Genomic DNA, 19,019 nt, shown 5'->3' with positions numbered 1-19,019 from the left:
CCATTGGGTCTCCCAACATCGAGGGAACAGGTTTTAAAATCTTTGTGCATCAGTGTTTAAAATGTAAAGCTGGGGGTGTTCACTATATTCATGCTCTTACTGAATGCAATTTGGCCTTAAAGCTGGCCAATACATAAAATTAAGACTATAGGATTTTGTAAGTATTTTAAATGTTTATCTTTAAGCAGACACCACAATCCTGCTGTTTCTTGACTGTTGTAGAGGCCTCCCTTGACTGAGCTACAGCCTACATAACTCATTAGACGGTGCTTTTTTTCTCTCTGCTGTCAGCATACTTCTGGTGCCTAAATGGTAGGAAATGTGGGCAAAATTGTGTGAGGAGAGAAACAAAAATAAGCATGCAACAAGTTGGCTTAACTTCTGAACTTGGTATGTGCTCAGGTAGATGTGAGCATTTGTTCAGGTCTTTCAGCATTTGGCCCTTTAGGGTTCTGTTAATCAAAAATAGCCATTTTAATTGAATACAGCAAGAAAATGGAAGCCAGTGACTGGTTAACGCTTGAGAGACGACAGGAGGATCAGTCCTGGCTAAAGAATAAGTACACCATGTTTAAGGTATATCTGAATGCTTTCCAATACACACCCACAAACAGCACAAATTAAAGTGTGTTCTCTTCACCATGGCAGTTTATTAAGTCCATCACATGTGTGGAAAAATCATGTAGCGTTTAATTTCAGTGATACCATCCAATGTAAAAAGGATGTATCACTCTTCTCACCTGTGTCACCCAATTTGTTAAGATCTTTTAATCTGATATGACTTCAGTGCAGCCATTCCCAAAAGACCATGTTCTCCAATGCAAACTTCCCTCACCTCAGATTTTCAAAATCCTCCTCTGCCTCACCCTTTTCAGAGGCACATTGTGGGACTGGGAGAGATCCCTATCTGCCGTTTGTGGTGCTCCCTATCACTAGTGGCTAACTGCCCAGCCCTCCTCCTCCCATCAGCAGGCAAAACCCTTTTGAGTCAGACAAGTTGGGCAGTTAAACTGAGTGGCTATAAAAATGGCTTTTAAGCCTGAATCTTATTTGGTAGACCTATTGAATATTTGGTTGAATGGCGAGTCAGCGTGAGCATTGACCCTTTTGATGCAATGAATCTACTTTGTGTATTTATGTTCTATCAGATTGTCAGTTGACTTACAAGGACCCCATAAATTACAGGCTTTTCTTAGGCAAGGAATCGTCAGCGGTGGTTTTGCCAGTTCCTTCCTTTGAAATATAGCCTACAGCACCTGGTATTCATTGATGGTCTCCCATCCAAGTACCCACCAGGGCTGACCCTGTTAGTTTCTGAGATCAGATAGGATCTGGTGCCTTTTAGGGTACTTAGGGCCTCTTTTCCTTGTAAGTTCAAGCAAAAGCAAAGTTCTGCAGCATCACTTAGCTTGTGTGTTCTTTCTCATCAACACCTTTTGCCACCTTAACCACAATGAAGTTTTGTTATGGCCATAGGTAGTCAAAACCCAGTTCCCCTAATCCAAAAAGAGTCTGCTCTTTCATCAGTTCTTTCTTATAGAGGCTTGCTTGGGGCCAACTGCACATGCCTCTTGCAAAGTTGAGAGGGGAGGAAAGGCATCAGGCCAACTAAGAAACTTGGCTAACAGTGCTAAGTGGCATGCAGGCAGTCCCAAGCAAGCCACCGTAATTCACGTTTCTTCTGTGGGTTCTGCTTTTTAATCAGTTTCAGTTTATTTACAGTGCTGCAGTCCCTAATCCATTGGATAACTACCTAGGGGAGACTTTGAAATGCCAGTTTATCCCAAACAAGGCAACAAGTCTATTGACAGGGAATGGGAAGTATGAGTGCATTTCACCAACTTTGGCGGTTTACAGACTGCCCTTTTGGGGCGGCCTGTTCCCGCCTCATTCCCCACTGGATCGGGGCCTCAGCTGCCACAGAAGCCTGGAAAGGGGTGTCCTTGGGGCTTAATGCCCCAATGACACCCAACAGCGGCGGGGACAAAGCGGCCCCTTTCTCATTTGTGTTGCTGGCGCAGCCGTGTAAAGGCTGCTCTAGCGACACAAACCTGGAAGGAGCTCCATTTCGGAGCTCCTTCCGGCGTCCTCGCACAGCACCAGGACGTCACTTCCGCCCCGCTTCGTTTGGAGGCGGTGCGGTCGTGACATCCCAATGGCGGCGCCCATGTAGAATGGGCGCCACCATTTTGCACATACTAACCCTTTCCTAATCCTTGTACGTACCTATTACGTACTTTTTGCCCGTCTGGAATGCACCTTTGTTAACTACACAAGCACCAAGTCTGGTTCTGGCTCTAAAAGTACTACTATTAAACTTTCAAGACTACTTACTTGACATTCTCCTCCTCTTACATACTAAGTTTTCAAGATCCGTCCTGAAAGCCCTTCTCTGGGTGTACCATCCTAATGAGGTGCAGTGATGGTCTTTTGGGTGGTGAAGACTCTGACACCTGGTATCCATCCTTTGAGTACCTGGGGTTTCAGCACCTGGGGTTCCTTCGTGTGCCACAATTACAGCACTATCATTCCACATTAACTGTCATGGCTATCCTTTATGGAATCTTGTGTCTTGCAGTTTGCGGAGGCACTACAGCAATCTGGGAAGTCTAAATACACCTCCCTGAACTATATATCTCAGGATTCCATAGAATGCAGCCATGGAAATTAAGGTGGAATCATCGTGCTATGATATTGTTGAATGAAAGTGCCCCAAGTCATGTGAAGTCAAAAGCTTTCATGGTAGGCATCTGTAGTTTTTTGTGGGTTTTTTGGGCTATGTGGCCATGTTCTATAAGAGTTTATTCCTGACGTTTTGCCAGCATTTGTGGGTGGCATCTTCAGAGTTGAACATGGGGGCATACTTATCAAATTTGCAGATGACACCAAATTAGGAGGAGTAACTAATACTCGAGAGGACAGGATCAAAATTCAAAATGACCTGAATAGACTAAAAATCTGGGCCAAAGCTAACAAAGCTGTCAGGGATGCTTTGATTGAGATTTCCTGCATGGCGGGGGTTGGACTGGATGGCCCTTGCAGTCTCTTCCAACTCTATGATTCTATGATTTTGGAACTTAGTTTTAACATCTGTTAATGGTCTGATCTTTGAGTTTTAAGACCTGAAACTTTGCATGTTGCTATGAGTTTATTTGGTGACACCTTAATCGGGTAAATAAATAAAATGCACTTAGATTATATGTAATTAAAATTATGCATATAATTAAGGCCAATCAAGAAACATACATACTAAAAACCACAAGCAAAACCATAGTGAACCAGATAATTGATTATACATTATAATCCTGTATAGGACTGAAGGCAATGGAAGGGATTGGTTTCTCACCTTCGTGTCTTATTTGCTGTTTACTGGGATTTGTTTTGAGTCACATTTTTTCTACATTCAAAACATCTGTATGGTTTTCTCCTTTGCACTGTGGGATGTTTACTGTCCCTTTTCTTCGGTTTTCTTCTATTAGACTAAATCTTTATAAAGAACAGATTTTTTTTCTGTGCTTTTCTCCACCTGGTTTTTCTCTTGATTCCTTGTTCCATCTTGATTCAGACATTTCAATTCCTCATGCTTCCCTCTTTCTGATGGCATTTAACCAAGTTTCCCTTCTTTTTAGTCTCCCACGCATCATCTACTGAAATAAAGAAGAAACTCAGGAAAGGGTAAGAACCTAAAGTCCAGCCATTCCTAAATGGTCACTGAGATCCAGCACTGAGGTGATGAAGTGTAACTTTAAGCTCAGAGTTAGCAATAGCATTCACATTTCTTTATCGCTTAATAGTTAATGCAGAACTCTCTAAGCAGTATACAATCTGTAAGCCAATCGCCAACAAGCAATTTTACCCACCTATGAAAGGCTAAGAGTGTACCCTAGAGCCCTGGGACTGAACTCACAACCTTGTGGCTGTAGTACCAACATTTAACCATTGCACCACCAGATGTACATGATGATTGTACCATGCCAACTCATTAGCGAACTGATTATCATCAATGCATTGGCTGCACTCCTTCCTAAAACTGGAGGACCTAGAGTTGGTAGTGGTAACCTCAAAGCTGCATTTCTGCCATGTACTATACGTTGGGCTATCTCTGTATCAAGTTTGGAAACTTCATTTGGTGCAAAATGTGGGAGCCAGATTGGTTACTGGTGCAGGAATCCTGGGTCCAGTTCTGGTCACCATAATTCAAGGGTGACATTGACAAGCTGGAGCATGTCCAGAGGAAGGCAACCAGAATGGTGGAAGGTCTGGAAACCACCAAGCCCTATGGGAGCTGGATAGGTTTTGCCTGCAGATGAGGTTAAGAGGGAACATGGACACCTTAATTAAATATTTGAAAGGCTGTCATATTGAGAATAGAGCAATTTTCTTTCCTACAGCTCCAGAGACTGGGACACAGCCGGAGCAATAGATACAAACTACAGGAACATAGATTCCACCTAAATGTTAGGAGGAACTTCTTGACCTGTTCAAGAGTGGAACACACTCCTTCAGAGAATGGTGGAGTCTCTTCCTTTGGAGGTCTTTAAACAGAGGCTGGCCATCTCTTGTAAGTGCTTTGTCTCTTTCTGCATGGCATTGGGAGGTTTGGATTAGATGGCCCTTGGGGTCTCTTCCAAGATTCTGTGCTGCTTGTATTAAAATCACTTCACTGGCATCCAGTTAGTTTCCAGGCAAGGCACCAAGTGTTGGTTATTACCTTTAAAACCTTACATGGTTTGGGTCCAGGTTACAATGAAGGGAGGATCACCTCTTTCCATATAATCTGCCGAGTACACTCAGGTTCTCTGGGCAACATTTGCTTCAGTTGGCCAAGGCTAGATGGGCAATTGTTACCCAGAGGATATTTTCGGTCACTATTGCCTTTGTACCTCCATTTTCGATTGCAGCATCTCTCAAAATGGTGACCAGACGTGATGTAATATAGCAACAGCAAGTAAATTTCTATACCGCCTATCAGTGAACTAGCAGTTTACAGTCTAAGCCAATTGCCCCCAACAAGCTTGGTGCTCATTTTACCAACCTACAAAATGATGGAAGGCTGAATGGACCTTGGAGCAGTCCTCTAGGAGCAAACTTACAACGTTGTGGCTCCAGGACCAGCATTTAACCATTGCGCCACCAGGGCTCCTTCTGATTGCCATTTTGAAAGGGTCTGCAGAAGACAATGGAGATATTTAGGCTTGCTGTGTGTGCAAGGGTGATCTCTGAGGGAAGAAATTGGCCCCAGTCCCCACACAGTGGCCCACCCTACCCTAGAGAGGGCTATATGCCAAAATCACTTGGAGGACTTGACATTTTAAGAATCATCTCCTGCCTTATCCCCGCCCCCCCAAAAAATACACACACACTGTTTTCAAACAAGATAGGAACCTACTTGCCACTGAAAGAACATACTTGAAAGGAGAAAGGAATTCTTCTGTTTCCTCCAAGCCATGGACCACTGGATTGTTCATGTCTTCCAGGCCTGAGAGGTGGTCACAATTTGGGAGTCCTTCTTGGGAGGAAACAAACAAACCAGTTATTTCTTCTCATTCCTATTCTAATAAACAGTTGAGCTGTCTAGTCCTCATTAATTTTAGCTGAGCTTTGTTGGTGCTTTGCACCAGAGATAGTGCTACTCAGTTTATGCAAGACTGCCCAAAATGCCCCTTCCAAAGGAGGAACACAGCAAAGGGACCATTTGTTCCATCACTGTCGCAACCACAAGCTCACCTACTACTTCCTCTTAGGTTTCTCTTTCTTCCTCTCAGATGGGCATCTTTCAGGAGTGCTTTGATGGTGTCTTCTGCATGGCATGGGTAGATTGCCCTTGGGGCCTCTTCCAGTTCTAGGATTCAAGGGTCTCTGGTTTCAGAGAGGCCACTTTGGTCTCCCTAAGTCCGCTTTAAGTTCACGCCAATGTAAACATTTTTCCTTGAGCTGTTGCTTATGCTTTCAGCTGATAGCCAGAAACAGTTTTTAAAAACTCAGTGTACACAGAAATAATTCTTGTAAGGCACTTCTTCTTGGGTCTGTGGGTCTCATCTGTATGGGGCATGCTCCCAAAAAGGCATGCGGCTTAGAGCCATGATGACAGGAGATTGAGATGTTTATCACACTATACCCTTAAAGTGCTACTATTCCAGTTTGACTCCTCTAGCTGCCTCCTGTTGCATTCTGGGATTGGCAGTTTTAAGGAGGGATCTGCCTGAGAATTCTAAATACCCCTCCTTAAAACTGCCAATCCCAGAATGCAACAGGAGGCAGCTAGAGGAGTCAAAGTGGAATAGTAGCACTTTAAGGGTATAGTGTGATAAACATCTGAAACTGTGAGCAAAAAACAGAGGTAAAAGTGCAACAAAAAAGCCAACAAGGTACAATTGTCATCTCAAAACTGGTTTGCAATTATGTTTTGATATCTTTTGTCAGAATGTTCTCAACTATTATGTGGATTTAACATGGCGTATTTCTAGCCTTCTACCACGAAAGGAATTGTGTTTCCAGGTGTGTAAGCCTGCAAAAAAAAAAACAGAAAAAATGTTTTGTAAATACCCTCATTTCCTCATTTTTCCCCTCAGAAAAGTTTGGCAAAATGATTTATCAAATAATTTTGTTGAAGCATGATGAATGAAAAAATGTTTAAGACAAGATGTCCTTGGATTTGCTGTTGTTGTCATGTGCCTTCAAGTTGTTTCTGACTTATGGCGACCCTAAGGCGACCCTATCATGGGATTTTCTTGGCAAGATTTGCTCAGAAGAGGTTTGCCATTGCTTGAGGCTGAGAGCATGTCACTTGCGCAAGGTCCCCCAGTTGGTTTCATAGCCACTATGCCATGCTGGCTCTCTATTTAGTTATAGGTTTGCTCAAAATCTAAACTGGAACTTCCCAAAGGAAACACAGAAATTCTTAGTTTGGATTTTGTACTTGCAAAGCCAATGTTTATTCAAAAGCTCTTGAAAAGGCAATGCTGGCCCAAAATTAAGTGCCAATCATAGAACATCAAAGTGCTGGATTTAGAACATGGCTGTCCCAAATAATGTCCACATACACAAACCAAATTATGTAGAAGAGGCAGTAAAAGAACTGAAGATCATGTACAAGTAAATGATAAGGGGGAAAAGAGGAGGAAGAATTGAGAGGGAATTAAGAATCCACATAGCAGCAACAAAAAAAGAAAGCTAATTAACCTGGCTTCTGTGGATATCACACACAAGGCCTGATTCGAGATGAGGGTTCACCATAAGCAAGAAGGAGGCCATAGATGGAATGAGAAATGCAGGAATTTTCAGGCAACAAAGAAGCTACCTGAAATGTCAAATGGCCACAAGTGAGTATAACTGACTAATTAAGCAAACTACCTCTTAGGTAGTTTGACATCTAACCAGGTACTTTCCCAATGTGTTAAAAACTAATCATCAAGGCCTTTATACAAAGTCAGCATGGTATAGTGGTTTGAATATTGGAATGGGACTCTAGAGGCCAGGGTTCAAATCCCTGCTCAGCCTCGGAAGCATCTCGGAAGCATAATTACAGCGCTATAGAAATAAAGTTTAATAATAATAATAATAATAATAATAATCTGGGTGACTTTGAGGAAGTCACTCTCTCTCAGTCTCAGATGAAGGCAAAGGCAAACCCCCTCTTTAAAAATCTTGCCAAGAAACTCCTGTGATTGCTTTGCGTTAACTTGGAAATTACTTGAAGGCACACAATAACAACAACAACAACAACAAGGCGTCTAAACATTCTTAAACCACAAGAGATAATGCAATTGTTTTGATGGCTATGCTATCCCAGGCTGCATCTTCACTGCAGAAATAATGCAGTTTGACATCGCTTTAACTGCCATGGCTCAACAAAATGGAATTCTGGGATTGTAGTTTTGTGAGCTATTTAGTCTTCTCTGTTGACACAACAAACTACAAATTCCAGGATTCCATAGCAAAGAGGCATGGCAGATAAAGTAGTGTCAAACTGCATTATTTCTGCAGTGCAGATGCAGCCCCAGAGTAACTTTTCAAAGACTGTGGGAAAGCTGGCTAGGCCAAAATGGAAACTTGACAGGTGGGCTAAGATGAAGAGCACAGAAGATAAGATTTCATTACAGCTTCTATCAATGGAACATGAGATGGAGACTCTTAGTTTCGTATTTATATCACAACCTAAGAACTTCTCCAATAAATATATACGGAAGGAAATCTTGCAGCATCTTTGAGACTAACTGAAAGAAAGAAGTTGGTAGCATGAGCTTTCACAAAGCTAAGTCTATTATCTCAGATGCATTTTACAGACTAACACGGCTATATCTTTGAATGAATATATAAACATTCACCGAAAGGTATTTATTAAATTACACTTCTACTTACCATTGCTTTTCCTTGCTTCATTCTCCGTTTTATTTGTGCATCTCTCTCTAAACATGAGGAACACTTAAAACTGTAAACAAACTGGCAATTTTGGGAGTCAGAGTGGCATAAAAATTAAGTACAGAGGAATATTATTTCCACAAAGGATGCAGTTGGAGTTACTTATTGAGCGAAACGTGCACCCCTCTTTTAATGCTGTACAGCCTTTCACTTGCGGTGGCTGATGTCTCCCGTGCCAATGAGGCACTCCAAGATTTACTGCAAGTTTTAAGAAGTGATCCATGGTGATAAACAGGCCAAGCTCCTTTAAAGCCAGCCAAAACCTGGAATGGACTCACTGCCCTACTGGCATGGGAGCCATCAACTAACACTGCCTGTAGTACTAGAGGAAAAAGTCCCAAATATCAAGACAAAACACCTCTGTAAAATATATATCACACCCAGAAGCAAACAGACTTGGCTCAGACCTAAAGTCCTTGCCTATTTGAGAGTGACAGCAGCAAGGTAAGAATGCCTTCACACAAAATACAGTGACAAAGAAATTGTCTTTAGAAATCCTGCTGTTCAAAGTGGCACTGAGCAGTATGTCCCAAAACGCAACTGTCCATCAACGACAAATGAAGACTGGAGAGCTCTCATTTGACAGCGTCATCTTGCCATCCTATAATTCCATCAAAGCATCCAAAACAGTCCAAAATAGTCATAAGGGGTCAACTGACCAAGTAAATTGCTGGAAGTACTGTGTGTCCTTTTCTCAAAACAATCCTCTGAAATGTGCTTTTGCAAAATTCACTTTTTGTGTTCCCAAGTGCTGCCTCACAAAGCAAGGAAAGTCTCAGCTCGTGGTGAGACTTTCCTCGCGCTTCCCTTCCACTTTGTGGATTTTGTGATGCTTTTTGAGGTTGGCTCTCTGGATGAAGCTTTTCCCACAATCCAAGCATTCATACGGCCTCTCCCCGGTATGGATCCTCTGATGTCGATTAAGGTTTGAATTCCTGCCAAATCGTCTCCCACAGACAGGGCATTTGTGCGGTTTCTCTCCAGTGTGAATTCTCTGGTGACGATAAAGAATTGAACTGGAGCGGAAGGTTTTCCCACAGGAAGGACATTCATACGGCTTCTCCCCTGTGTGGGTCCTTTGGTGAATAATCAGCTTTGAGCCTGAAAGAAAGAATTTCCCACAGACTGAGCATTTGTGTGCCTTTGAGCCTGTCCGGCGACTGAAACCTTTTCCGTAAGCTCTGCAGGCATTCCGTTTTTTATTAGGGTCAATTTCTGTCTGCACTGCGGTTACAATCCGGGCCTTGTACTCTCCCCCGTAAGGTCCGGATCCATCTGCTTCACTCCCTGCATAGGTTTGCTGTCGATGGTCCAGTCTCTCCTGACTGGTTGAGGCACTTTCTTGAACACAACACTGAAGAACAACCTCTTCGGCTTTCCATCGGGACACTCTGCACGGCCTCGCTGGTTCTGAGTCTTCTGCCACATCTCTTTCCCTCTCAAACATGGGCATCCACCCCTTACCTGGTTGAGAAACAAGAGAATCCCAAATGACTCACTCCATGGGCTAGATGTAAAAAAGAATTTGAAAGTTAGGGAAAATAAAGACACTTAAAATTGGGAGGCAAGGAGAACAGGGCCAAGACGACAAAGGTAACAGAGAAGCACCCGCTACTCCCTTCGGATAGCTGCATTTTTACTTATATGTAATTGTTTTAATTTTTGTAACATGCCCTGAATTCCAGACTGCAAACTGGAATTCAGGGCAGCTTACAAAATTTAAAGCAATTACATATAAGTTAAAGTGCAGCAATCTAAATAATTAAAACCATTTAAAACAAATCCATTAAAACACAAAATGTATTTTATAACTAGTCCAAGCCACAGCTCAACTGGGTGGATATCTGGGCGATGCAAAGTGGAGAAGCAAAGAGCCCAGGCTGCAACCCTGGCTACTTTGATCTACTGTGCCTTCACAGCATGTTCTCAAAGGACGTTCCTTCCTGCAATTGGAGACCCAAATGGAAATGCAAGAGGAAAAAAGCAAAACAAATTCCCAGATTACTCCCAAAACTTTGGAAATGTTTTCTAAGCCTCCCCCCCCCCCCCCACTTCTATATGCTACCCCTTCTCCTTAGACACCAAAAGGTAGCCTGGCTCTAAGGCCAGATCAGATCCAGAGCTCTCTGAAGAGAGAATGAAACCGTACGGCACAAAGCATGGGAACCACAAAGCCCTCTGAGGAGCCGCTTATGGAGCTTGGTATGTTCAGCCTGGAGAAGAGATGGTTAAAAGGTGATATGATAGCCCGGCTTAAATATGTGAAGGGGTGCCATATTCAGGATGGAGCAAGCTTGTTTTTCATTGCTCCAGAGAAAAGGAGCCGGAGCAATGGATGCAAACTCCTGGAAAAGAGATTCCACCTAAACTTGAGGATAAACTTTCTGTTGGTAAAAGCTGTTCAACAGTGAAAGATGTTGCCTCCGAGGATAGTGGAGTCGCCTCTTTCAGAAGTTTTTAAACAGGGACTAGATGGTCATCTGTCAGGAGTGCTGACAGATGGGGCTGGGCTGGATGGGGTGTCTTCCTACTTGATGGTTCTATGATACTTCTTACCCAAAGGACTGTCATCCTCCTCCTCCTCCTGCTTGGTTTCGACATACAGGTGTATCTGTTCGGTTCCAGCAGGAGCACATTCTGCTTCAGAAAAATCTACGGCCCCTGCATCCGAGACCACCTGCAAGAACAGCAAGGGACTGTTAGAAAGACCACACTGGAAGGGGGTGTCTATATATATACCTGTTTGAGAACAGAGATCTGCAGGCGAGACCCTCCTCTGTGTCCTGACAGGGCAATATAAGGTGGAAGAGAGGACCCTCTTGGTTATGGCACCCCAATGGTGAAATGTCCTGCCCTTGGAGGCCTGAAAGGAGCCAACCCTTGCTTTACTTGAGTGCTGCGTAAAAACAAGGCTTTTTATTAAAGTCTTTGTGAACTAATTTCATTTGAAATGTACAGTGGGCCCTCAGTATCTGCTGGGGTTTGGCTCCAGGAATCCCCATCGATACCAAAATCCATGGATGCTCAAGTCCCATTAAATACAGTGGGATAGTAAAATGGTGTCCCTTACATAAAATGGCAAAATCAAGGTTTGCTTTTTGGAATGTATATATTTTCAAGCTGTAGATGGTTGAATCCATGGATGCAGAATCCATGGAGATGGAGGGCCGACTTCACATGGTTTTATGTCTTTGGCACTTTTACAGTCACTCATTGACAAACTGTCTTATTTATTATATTTTTTATTTTGTCTACATTATTGATGCTTTAAATCTGGAACTGGTTTAAATTGTTTATATTGCATGCTGTCCTGGGATTCAACAAGGAAGGATGGGGGAGAACTATTTTAATACATCAAAATAAATATTTTAATAAACAAACAAACTACCTTGAACTAAGGGCCTGAGCCTTTGCTGCATAACCCACACCCCTCCTGCTTTAGGTGGGACAGCCATGCTTAATTCTCTGCCTTCCTGCTTTTTCAGGGGCTTTTAAATCTCCCACATACCACCAATAGTCAGTGAAGGCTCAGTGAGGCTTTGTGGAGCGACTGCTTCCTCCATCCATGGATCAGCTGCCACTCGGCATGGTCAGTGAAGGCTGGGTGGAGGAAGCAGCAGTGAAGACAAAGGGAAGGGTGGTGACTTGGACCTTAGCACAATGTTTCTGCTTCTGCCATCTGTCAAGGCAATTAATCCTCTCCTCAGCATGACCAGTGAAAGTTTGGCAAGGCCAGGTGGAGAACTGAGTCACTGTCCACTTCCTCGTCTTTGCCACCGCCTTTTCCTCCACCCGTCATGATGCTGTATCCACTGCTCAACATGGTCAATGAATCCTCAATGAGGTGGTCACTGTCCTCCCCTTTGCTTTCACTGCCCCTACATCCTCCACCTATCCCAGCTGAGCCACCTCTGACCATGCCAAGGGGCAGTGCCCCTTGCCACTCATGCAGTGGAGGTGCTGTGGGCACAAGTCCAATCCCAAACTGCTACCCCAGCAGGGCAACTAGGTAGTGGTGGCGGAACAAGCACCAGTGCTTAGGTGGGGTTGGAGGGAGGGGACGAGGAAATGGGGCAGCAAAGACAAACCCACAACAGAAACAGAACAGGACTGGTGGCTGCTTCAGTGGGAGCCACTGTGCCTAGGAGAGAGGGATGGTAGTCCTGGTTTCCCACAAACTTTTCCAATCCCCTTATCAAAACATCCAAGTTGGCAGCAGTCGCTACAGTGAGTTCCACTGTTTAGACTTTCTTTTCCTCTGTGCTGAACCTCTACCCACGTTCCACCAGATGCCAAGGAGGCACCTGGCACCAAGATGGCCTCACCGGGTTATTGTGCCTCTCAACCTCTTGCTGCTTCAGCAGAAACGCCTCGGCCAGGGCCACCGCCTGGGAGCAGGTCTCCGGGCCACATTCTCTCACCCAGCTCTGGGTCTCCAATGGCAGGACTGTGAGGAACTGCTCCAAGATGAGCAGCTCCAGGATCTGCTCCTTGGTGTGCTTCTCGACCTCCAGCCACCGCCGGCAGAGTCGCTGGAGCTGGTCGTATGTGGCTCTTGGACCCTTGGCCTCCATGTAGCAGAACTGTCGGAAGTGCTGGCGGCTCTTCTCCCTGTTGAGGGCATCTCTTCGCAAGAGGGCCACCTTCACCTTCCCATAATCCTCTTTCTCTCCAGCTTCCATCATCTGGAAGGTCATCTCCGCTTCACCGCTGAGGGCAGGCAACAGCCGAGCCATCCACTCCTCCCTGGGCCACCTACAGGCTTTGGCCACTTGCTCAAAGGAGTCCAGGAAGGCCTTTGTGTCCCCCCATGGGGTGGCTTCCTCGGGGATCTCCTGCTCTGATGGAGGGGATCCCACTATTTTGAGGAACTCCTGCCAATGGGTTTCCCAGCGGGAGTCCTGACCATCTTCTGGTTCCTCCTTCACCTGAGTTGTGGTCACTCTGACAGAGGACACCTCACCACTCTCAGCATGCATTGCGTGAGGGGGCCTGTGGTTATCCTCCATCTTGGCCTTGCCTTCTCCAGTGGCCCAGAAGACAGGAGGGCCTTCCTTTCTTCCATCTGGGACTCCCTCTTGTGGATGACCCACAGAGACCCGCTCCTCCATTTTCATCCTTGGTTGCCCTTGCAAATGCGGATCTTCTGCCTCAAAATGGCCAAAAACCCCTTCTTTCAGAATAATATGGGAGTAATCTGGTCAGCCTCCCTGAGCTTCTGCCTAGAAGTAGAGATGAAAAAGGGGGGGAAGTAAACACAGAATTAGCAACAAGCCATCAGCCGTGTTATTCTAGAGCTGCTGATGTTTCTTAAACCTGCTGGCACTTCATGAAGTCATTCTATAGATTACATGGGATTTTCCAAGGATGGAAAGCCTGCAGTGTTAGACTATTCTGCAAGATCATCATCATCACTGTCATCATCTGTATCTCAATACCTTGAAGGCATCACCATTTTGCGTTGTTTTCACAGAACCATAGAGCTGGAAGAACCCCCAAGGGCCACCCAGTCCAACCCTTTCTGCCATGCAGGAATTCACTATCAAAGCACTCCCAACATATTTATTTTATTTATTTATTGGATTGCCATCCAGCCTCTGCTTAAAAACCTCCTAAGAGCTTTGGCCAAGGTGGCACAAAGAAGTTGGTGAAAGGTATGGAAACCACCAAACCCTCCGGGGAGAGGCTTAGGGAGCTAGATGTGTTTAGTCTGGAGAAGAAATGGTTGGTGTTGGGGCATGGAAAGACGCGCTGTGTCCACCACGACCAACTGCAGAGTTGAACCACGTCGAGAGGACGCCAGGGAGAAGGAATCTGAAGAGATGTCTGCAAAGGCATTCAGGCCAAGAAGGAAAGTATTCCTTCACCAATGCAAACGGCCTTAAGCTCCCGGCTTGAGAAATAACGACAAGAGCACTTCAAGCCTTCACTCTACATGAGGGCTTTAATAAATAAGTTACTTTAATAAATAAGTTACTTTGCCAACCAAACAACCGTAACAACAAAACAGAGGCAGTTACTCACACACCAACTGTCATAACTGACACTCTCTCTCAGAAGGACCGACTGTCTCACTCTCCCTCAGTGACAGTTGAGAAGGACAGTTGACAGTTGCATCAACATTCCAATGATGCACTGTTTGAATGCTGACACATAGAACTGCCACTAGGGCTGTAAATAACTTGCACAACAGCTCCGCCTAGTGGCCACATCCATGTCGTTTTCTCAGACCTGTTTACCATGGTCCTGACAGTTGGTAGGTGACATGACAGCCCTGTTTAAACATTTGAAGGGATGACATATTGAGGAGGGAGGAAGTTTGTTTTCTGCTGCTGTACAGAATAGGACACAGAGAAATGGATGCAAGCTCCAGGAAAAGAGATTCCACCTCAACATTAGGAGAACTTCCTGAGAGTAAGGGCTGTTTGACAGTGGAACAGACTCCTTCCTCGGAGTGTAGTGGAGTCTCCTTCCTTGGAGGCTGTCTTTAAGCAGAGGCTGGATGGCCATCTGTCAATGGGGATGCTTTGATTGAGAGCTCCTGCATGGCAGAAGGGGGCTGGACTGGATGGCCCTTGGGGGTCTCTTCCAATCCAACTCTCATTCTATGATTCTAAACAGAGGCTTGATGGCCATCTGTCACAAGGGATCTTTGGATGGGTTCTTCCTTCATGGCAGAAAGGTCTCTGCCAACTATTTTTTTTTGGGGGGGGGGGGGAGAAAAGCAGGATAGAAATCAAATAAATAAATAAGAAACTCGAGGACCCTTGAACCCCTCATCCCCACCCCATGGGTCCAACAGACACCCCCCCACCCACCCACACAGGGTGACCACCAGACACGTCCTCCTTTTCTAGGACACAGTCCTATGTCTCAGCTTTCTGTCCAAGAAGAATTCCAAAAGGTCCTCCATTCTGAGCATGCCTAAGTAGCAAATGTTTGGTCATGTCCCCCCTTTTTTTTCTGGAATGCCCTACATTTTGCAGTGCCTCCTCCTCCTCCTTTGCAGCCAGGACATCTGTGGTCACCCTGGGCCCCAGGCCATCTTTTGCAAAGCCCCCCACCCCCAGAATGGCAAGAAGAAGGGGATACAAAGAAGAGGCCTAAGGGAGAGGGGGGAGGGACCCCTCTCTTCTCTGGGGGCTGAAGGGGAGCAGACAGGCCCCTTTGTGGCATGAAAGGAGGGGGGTGCTGGGTCTTTTCCTTGCCCCCTGCTGCCCCTTCCTTGCAAAGAGCAGCTCCTTCCTCCACTCACCTTCCCTTGCTCTTGCAGCTCCAGCTGGGGACTAAAACAGACCTTGCTTTTGCTTTGCAGCAGCAGAGCATCCACTCTTCTGCTGCATAGAGATAGGAAGAGAGGGAGAGAGGACAGAGCATGATGCTCAGGTTGAGAGCTCCTGCAAGGGAAGGTTTCTGCAAGGAAAGGACTCTTCCCCCAGGTTTTCACTGCTATTTGTGAGGCAGAAGTCAACCCCCCCCCCTTTTTTTTTGCCCTTGCACCTTTTGCAGCTGCAAAGCAGGCAGCAATTCAACTGGTGAAGCTGCAATGCCCCATAAGGGAACTTTAACTGCACCAGTTGCATTGGCAGCCTGGCACAAAGGAGCCCTGCCTGTGTCAGGGAACATAAATAAATAGAGGGAATCAGCCTTGGATTGGGGAAAGGTTCAGCTGGTGAAGTGTCCTGGGAGCATCTACACTGGAGAAATAATGCAGTTTTGACTGCACTTTGAGTGCTGTAGCTCCATCCTAAGAAAGCCTATTGATTGCTTTCTCTGCCTTTCTCCCAACACAGGACCCAACAAGGCAAAACATTAATAAACCATCACAATATGACACTGGACAAACATTTAAAACCATCTAGTCGTTATTTTATTTTAAATTATTTTTAAATTTAAATTATTTTAATTGCTTGTCCCCAACATTTTACTGAATGTTAACATGTACGAATATATACTACATTTGCTGTGCATTGCATATTTTTTTAATATTTGTAAGCCGCATTTTGTAGAGGGGCGGGATATGAATAAATTTTATTATTACTGTTGTTGTTATTATTATATTTAATTATTTTTGAAGAATATATGCCATGGGCAGGTTTATTTTATCTGTTGTAATTGGTTGTATGTACAGCGCTATATAAACAAACTTAATAATAATCCTGCAGCTTGGGCTCAAGAAGCAGCTGCATACTGTTTCTCACTTGATTGCATGCATGCAATGTACAAAAGGAAACACGAATACACACATCAACTCATGCTTCTTAGTCAGGCTCAAAATGGAGGACATTTTGAAATTCCTCCTGAACAAAATGTTGACATGGAGGACATGTCCTGGAAAAGGAGGACATCTGGCCACCCGAAGGGGAGCTGGGTGCATCTGCACTGAAGAAAGAATGCAGTTTGAGACCACTTTAAGTTCTGTAGCTCCAGCCAATGGAATCCTGGAATTTGTAATGTAAAGAAATTAAAATAGTTTGTAATTTATTTAAATGATTTATTTGTCTCCCACTGGGCTCAGGATGGCTTATGAGAGTTAACATGTCTGTAAACACACATAAAATATTATTTTTCAAATGTAATTAAATTATACAATTCAAAATAAATTAAAGCCCCTCCATTAAAAGACAAAATAGTTTTTATTTTAAGGCAACCAAAAAACAACAACAAAATAACAAACTGGATCCCAAACTGAACCCAGAAGCTACCGTTGCATGTGAGTCTACATTTTCACTGTAAAAGTCTATGTTGTGTTCATAGACCTTTTAATTGTTGGTTGGCCCCTCTAGCCAGCAGCACTCTATTGCTTTAACCCTTTAGAAACTGCAGGCCTCTCTTTCCTTTCAAGAGGGTTCTTCTCGCAAAGTTCCCCCTTCAAGAGAAGAGAGGCTTTTGAATATACCTTTATTCCAGGCATGTCACCCTGGATCCCTCCACTGTGAGGGGCTTGTTTAGGGTTCAGGGCACCCCAAAAGTGATCCAATATATAAAGTATATGAAGTATAATTGATACTTTCTGTACTAGTTCTACTTCCAGCAGAAATAAATCTCCTAATGTTGATGTGGAATTATTATTATTATTATTATTATTATTATTATATTTATTCGTATCCCACTCTTTTCCAGAACTAGGACTCAGAGCAAACAGTACAATTAAAAACAGAGGGGAAAAGTACATTAAAAAGGAATTAAATTACAGTATCACCATATCAAAACAGATAGTTATTGAAAGAATAAAAGACATGCAGCATCCCAGCCTGTCCTCATAACAATTCCTTAAAGGCATGTGTGAGCAGGCAGGCCTTAACCATGCTCTTTTCCTGCAGTTTGCATCCATTGCTCTGAATCCTATTCTCCAGAGCAGCAGAAAACAAGCTTGCTCCATCCTCAAAGAAAATTATTTTATTTTATAAATGTTAATTTAATTGTTAAAGAGAGTCTGGATGGCCATCTGTCAATGGAGATGCTTTGGTTGTGAGTTCCTGCAGGGCAGAAGGGGGCTGGACTGGATGGCCCTTCCAACTCTGATTCCATGAATTAAACCTGGCTCTCATGTTGCCCTTTACCCTTCTCTTCTCCAGGCTAAACACCCCCAGCTCCCTGAATAATATAATAAAAACAAAGGGGACCAGCTGACTCCCCCCCCCCCCCCCCCAGTATATTAAAAGCAGTACAGGTAAAACCATACTACTACTTGCAAAGTGCCTCTTCTTCATCTGCTGTTCAGAGGCAAAACATCCTTCTAGTCCAGTGATGGTGAACCTTTTAGAGGCCGAGTGCCCAAACTGCAACCCAAAACCCACTTATTTATTGCAAAGTGCCATGTCCCTCTGGCTTTCTAGTAACAAACTCTGTGCTGGGACACAGCAGATGTGCCCACAGAGAGGGCTCCGAGTGCCACTTCTGGCACGCGTGCCAGAGGTTCGCCATCACTGTTCTAGTCTGTTCTGTGGTCTTGTTTTTGCTCTGAGCAGATTGTTGAGGCAAAACATTTGGAGAAGGGAGGGCAGGACTAGAAAATCCTTTTGAGGCAAAATGTGTAGGAAGAATGAACCTATCAAACCCCCTTATCTTATGAGACAAGGGGCCCCTTGTAAGACCTCTGAATTCTCTCCAGCTTCAAACGGCAGCATCCTGAGGACTGTGGCTAGGGGCCAAACGCTGAAGGGCCACATGATCCCCAGTGTTTGTACATAACCTCAAGTTGCCTGTCAATTTATGGCAACCCTGTTTCCTAAGCAATGAATCCTCAGAGGTGCTTTTGCCAGTTCCTTCCTCTGAAATGCAGCCTGCAGCACCTGGGATTCATTGGCAGTCTCCCATCAAATATTGACCAGAGCTGCTGACCTGCTTAGCTTCCAAGATCAGTCGGGATGGGGAGCCTTTTGGGTATCCTGCTAAAAGGGAAGCTTACCAAAACATGCTATGTATAAATTAGACCGGGATACTCTTCAGCATAAATCCACTGGTGAGCTACAACTGTGTGTAAACAGAACTGTAACCATCACCTCCTTATTTTGCTCTAAGTCAGCTGAAGGGCTTTTCCTCTTAAAAATCATAGCTCTGTGTGTTGCAACCATTTTGTCGAGCCAGCAAGAAAG

At 44.5% G+C, this 19,019-nt stretch overlaps 1 protein-coding gene and 1 long non-coding RNA gene across 5 annotated transcripts; both read right to left on the bottom strand.

Moving 5' to 3' along the window:
* Window positions 1-172: 172 nt before the first annotated feature.
* LOC149315321 (uncharacterized) lies at window positions 173-6,156 on the bottom strand. 3 transcript variants are annotated; one of them, XR_016281056.1, is made up of 3 exons: window positions 5,036-6,156; window positions 3,347-3,644; window positions 173-305 (listed from the first exon to the last, which is right to left on the bottom strand). It is a non-coding gene; the product is annotated as an uncharacterized LOC149315321 (long non-coding RNA). The 3 variants fall into 3 exon arrangements; XR_016281055.1 differs by lacking the exon at window positions 173-305 and having other exon boundaries at window positions 3,222-3,644; window positions 5,036-5,167; window positions 5,410-6,156; XR_016281057.1 differs by lacking the exon at window positions 173-305 and having other exon boundaries at window positions 3,222-3,644; window positions 5,036-5,506; window positions 5,728-6,156.
* Window positions 6,157-6,219: 63 nt separating this feature from the next.
* LOC149315320 (zinc finger protein 174-like) lies at window positions 6,220-14,594 on the bottom strand. 2 transcript variants are annotated; one of them, XR_016281054.1, is made up of 5 exons: window positions 14,446-14,594; window positions 12,747-13,643; window positions 10,978-11,098; window positions 8,362-9,885; window positions 6,220-6,508 (listed from the first exon to the last, which is right to left on the bottom strand). XR_016281054.1 is itself a non-coding variant. In XM_089522963.1 (4 exons), exons 2-4 carry the CDS (start codon window positions 13,536-13,538, stop codon window positions 9,197-9,199), a joined length of 1,602 nt encoding a protein of 533 aa, XP_089379089.1. In that variant the 5' UTR covers window positions 13,539-13,643; window positions 14,446-14,594; the 3' UTR covers window positions 6,220-9,196. The 2 variants fall into 2 exon arrangements, 1 of the variants encoding a protein (XP_089379089.1); XM_089522963.1 differs by having other exon boundaries at window positions 6,220-9,885.
* Window positions 14,595-19,019: the final 4,425 nt, after the last annotated feature.

This window comes from Sceloporus occidentalis, unplaced genomic scaffold, assembly GCF_023333645.1.
Source record: "Sceloporus occidentalis isolate IW3139 unplaced genomic scaffold, rSceOcc1.0.p SCAF_4, whole genome shotgun sequence".
In the NCBI taxonomy this organism is placed as follows: domain Eukaryota; kingdom Metazoa; phylum Chordata; class Lepidosauria; order Squamata; family Phrynosomatidae; genus Sceloporus; species Sceloporus occidentalis.
Note: the sequence above shows the minus strand (reverse complement) of the source record. Positions and strands in the feature narration are given on the sequence as shown.

What these genes read in the sequence shown, in the direction of transcription:
- LOC149315320 (XM_089522963.1), bottom strand. Translation starts at nt 13,538, where the DNA reads ATGAAAATGGAGGAGCGGGTCTCTGTGGGTCATCCACAAGAGGGAGTC. An exon ending in TTGAGAGGCACAATAACCCG is followed by an intron (nt 11,099 to 12,746) that starts GTGAGGCCATCT and finishes CTGTTCTTGCAG; the next exon opens with GTGGTCTCGGATGCAGGGGC. An exon ending in GGAGGATGACAGTCCTTTGG is followed by an intron (nt 9,886 to 10,977) that starts GTAAGAAGTATC and finishes TTTCTCAACCAG; the next exon opens with GTAAGGGGTGGATGCCCATG.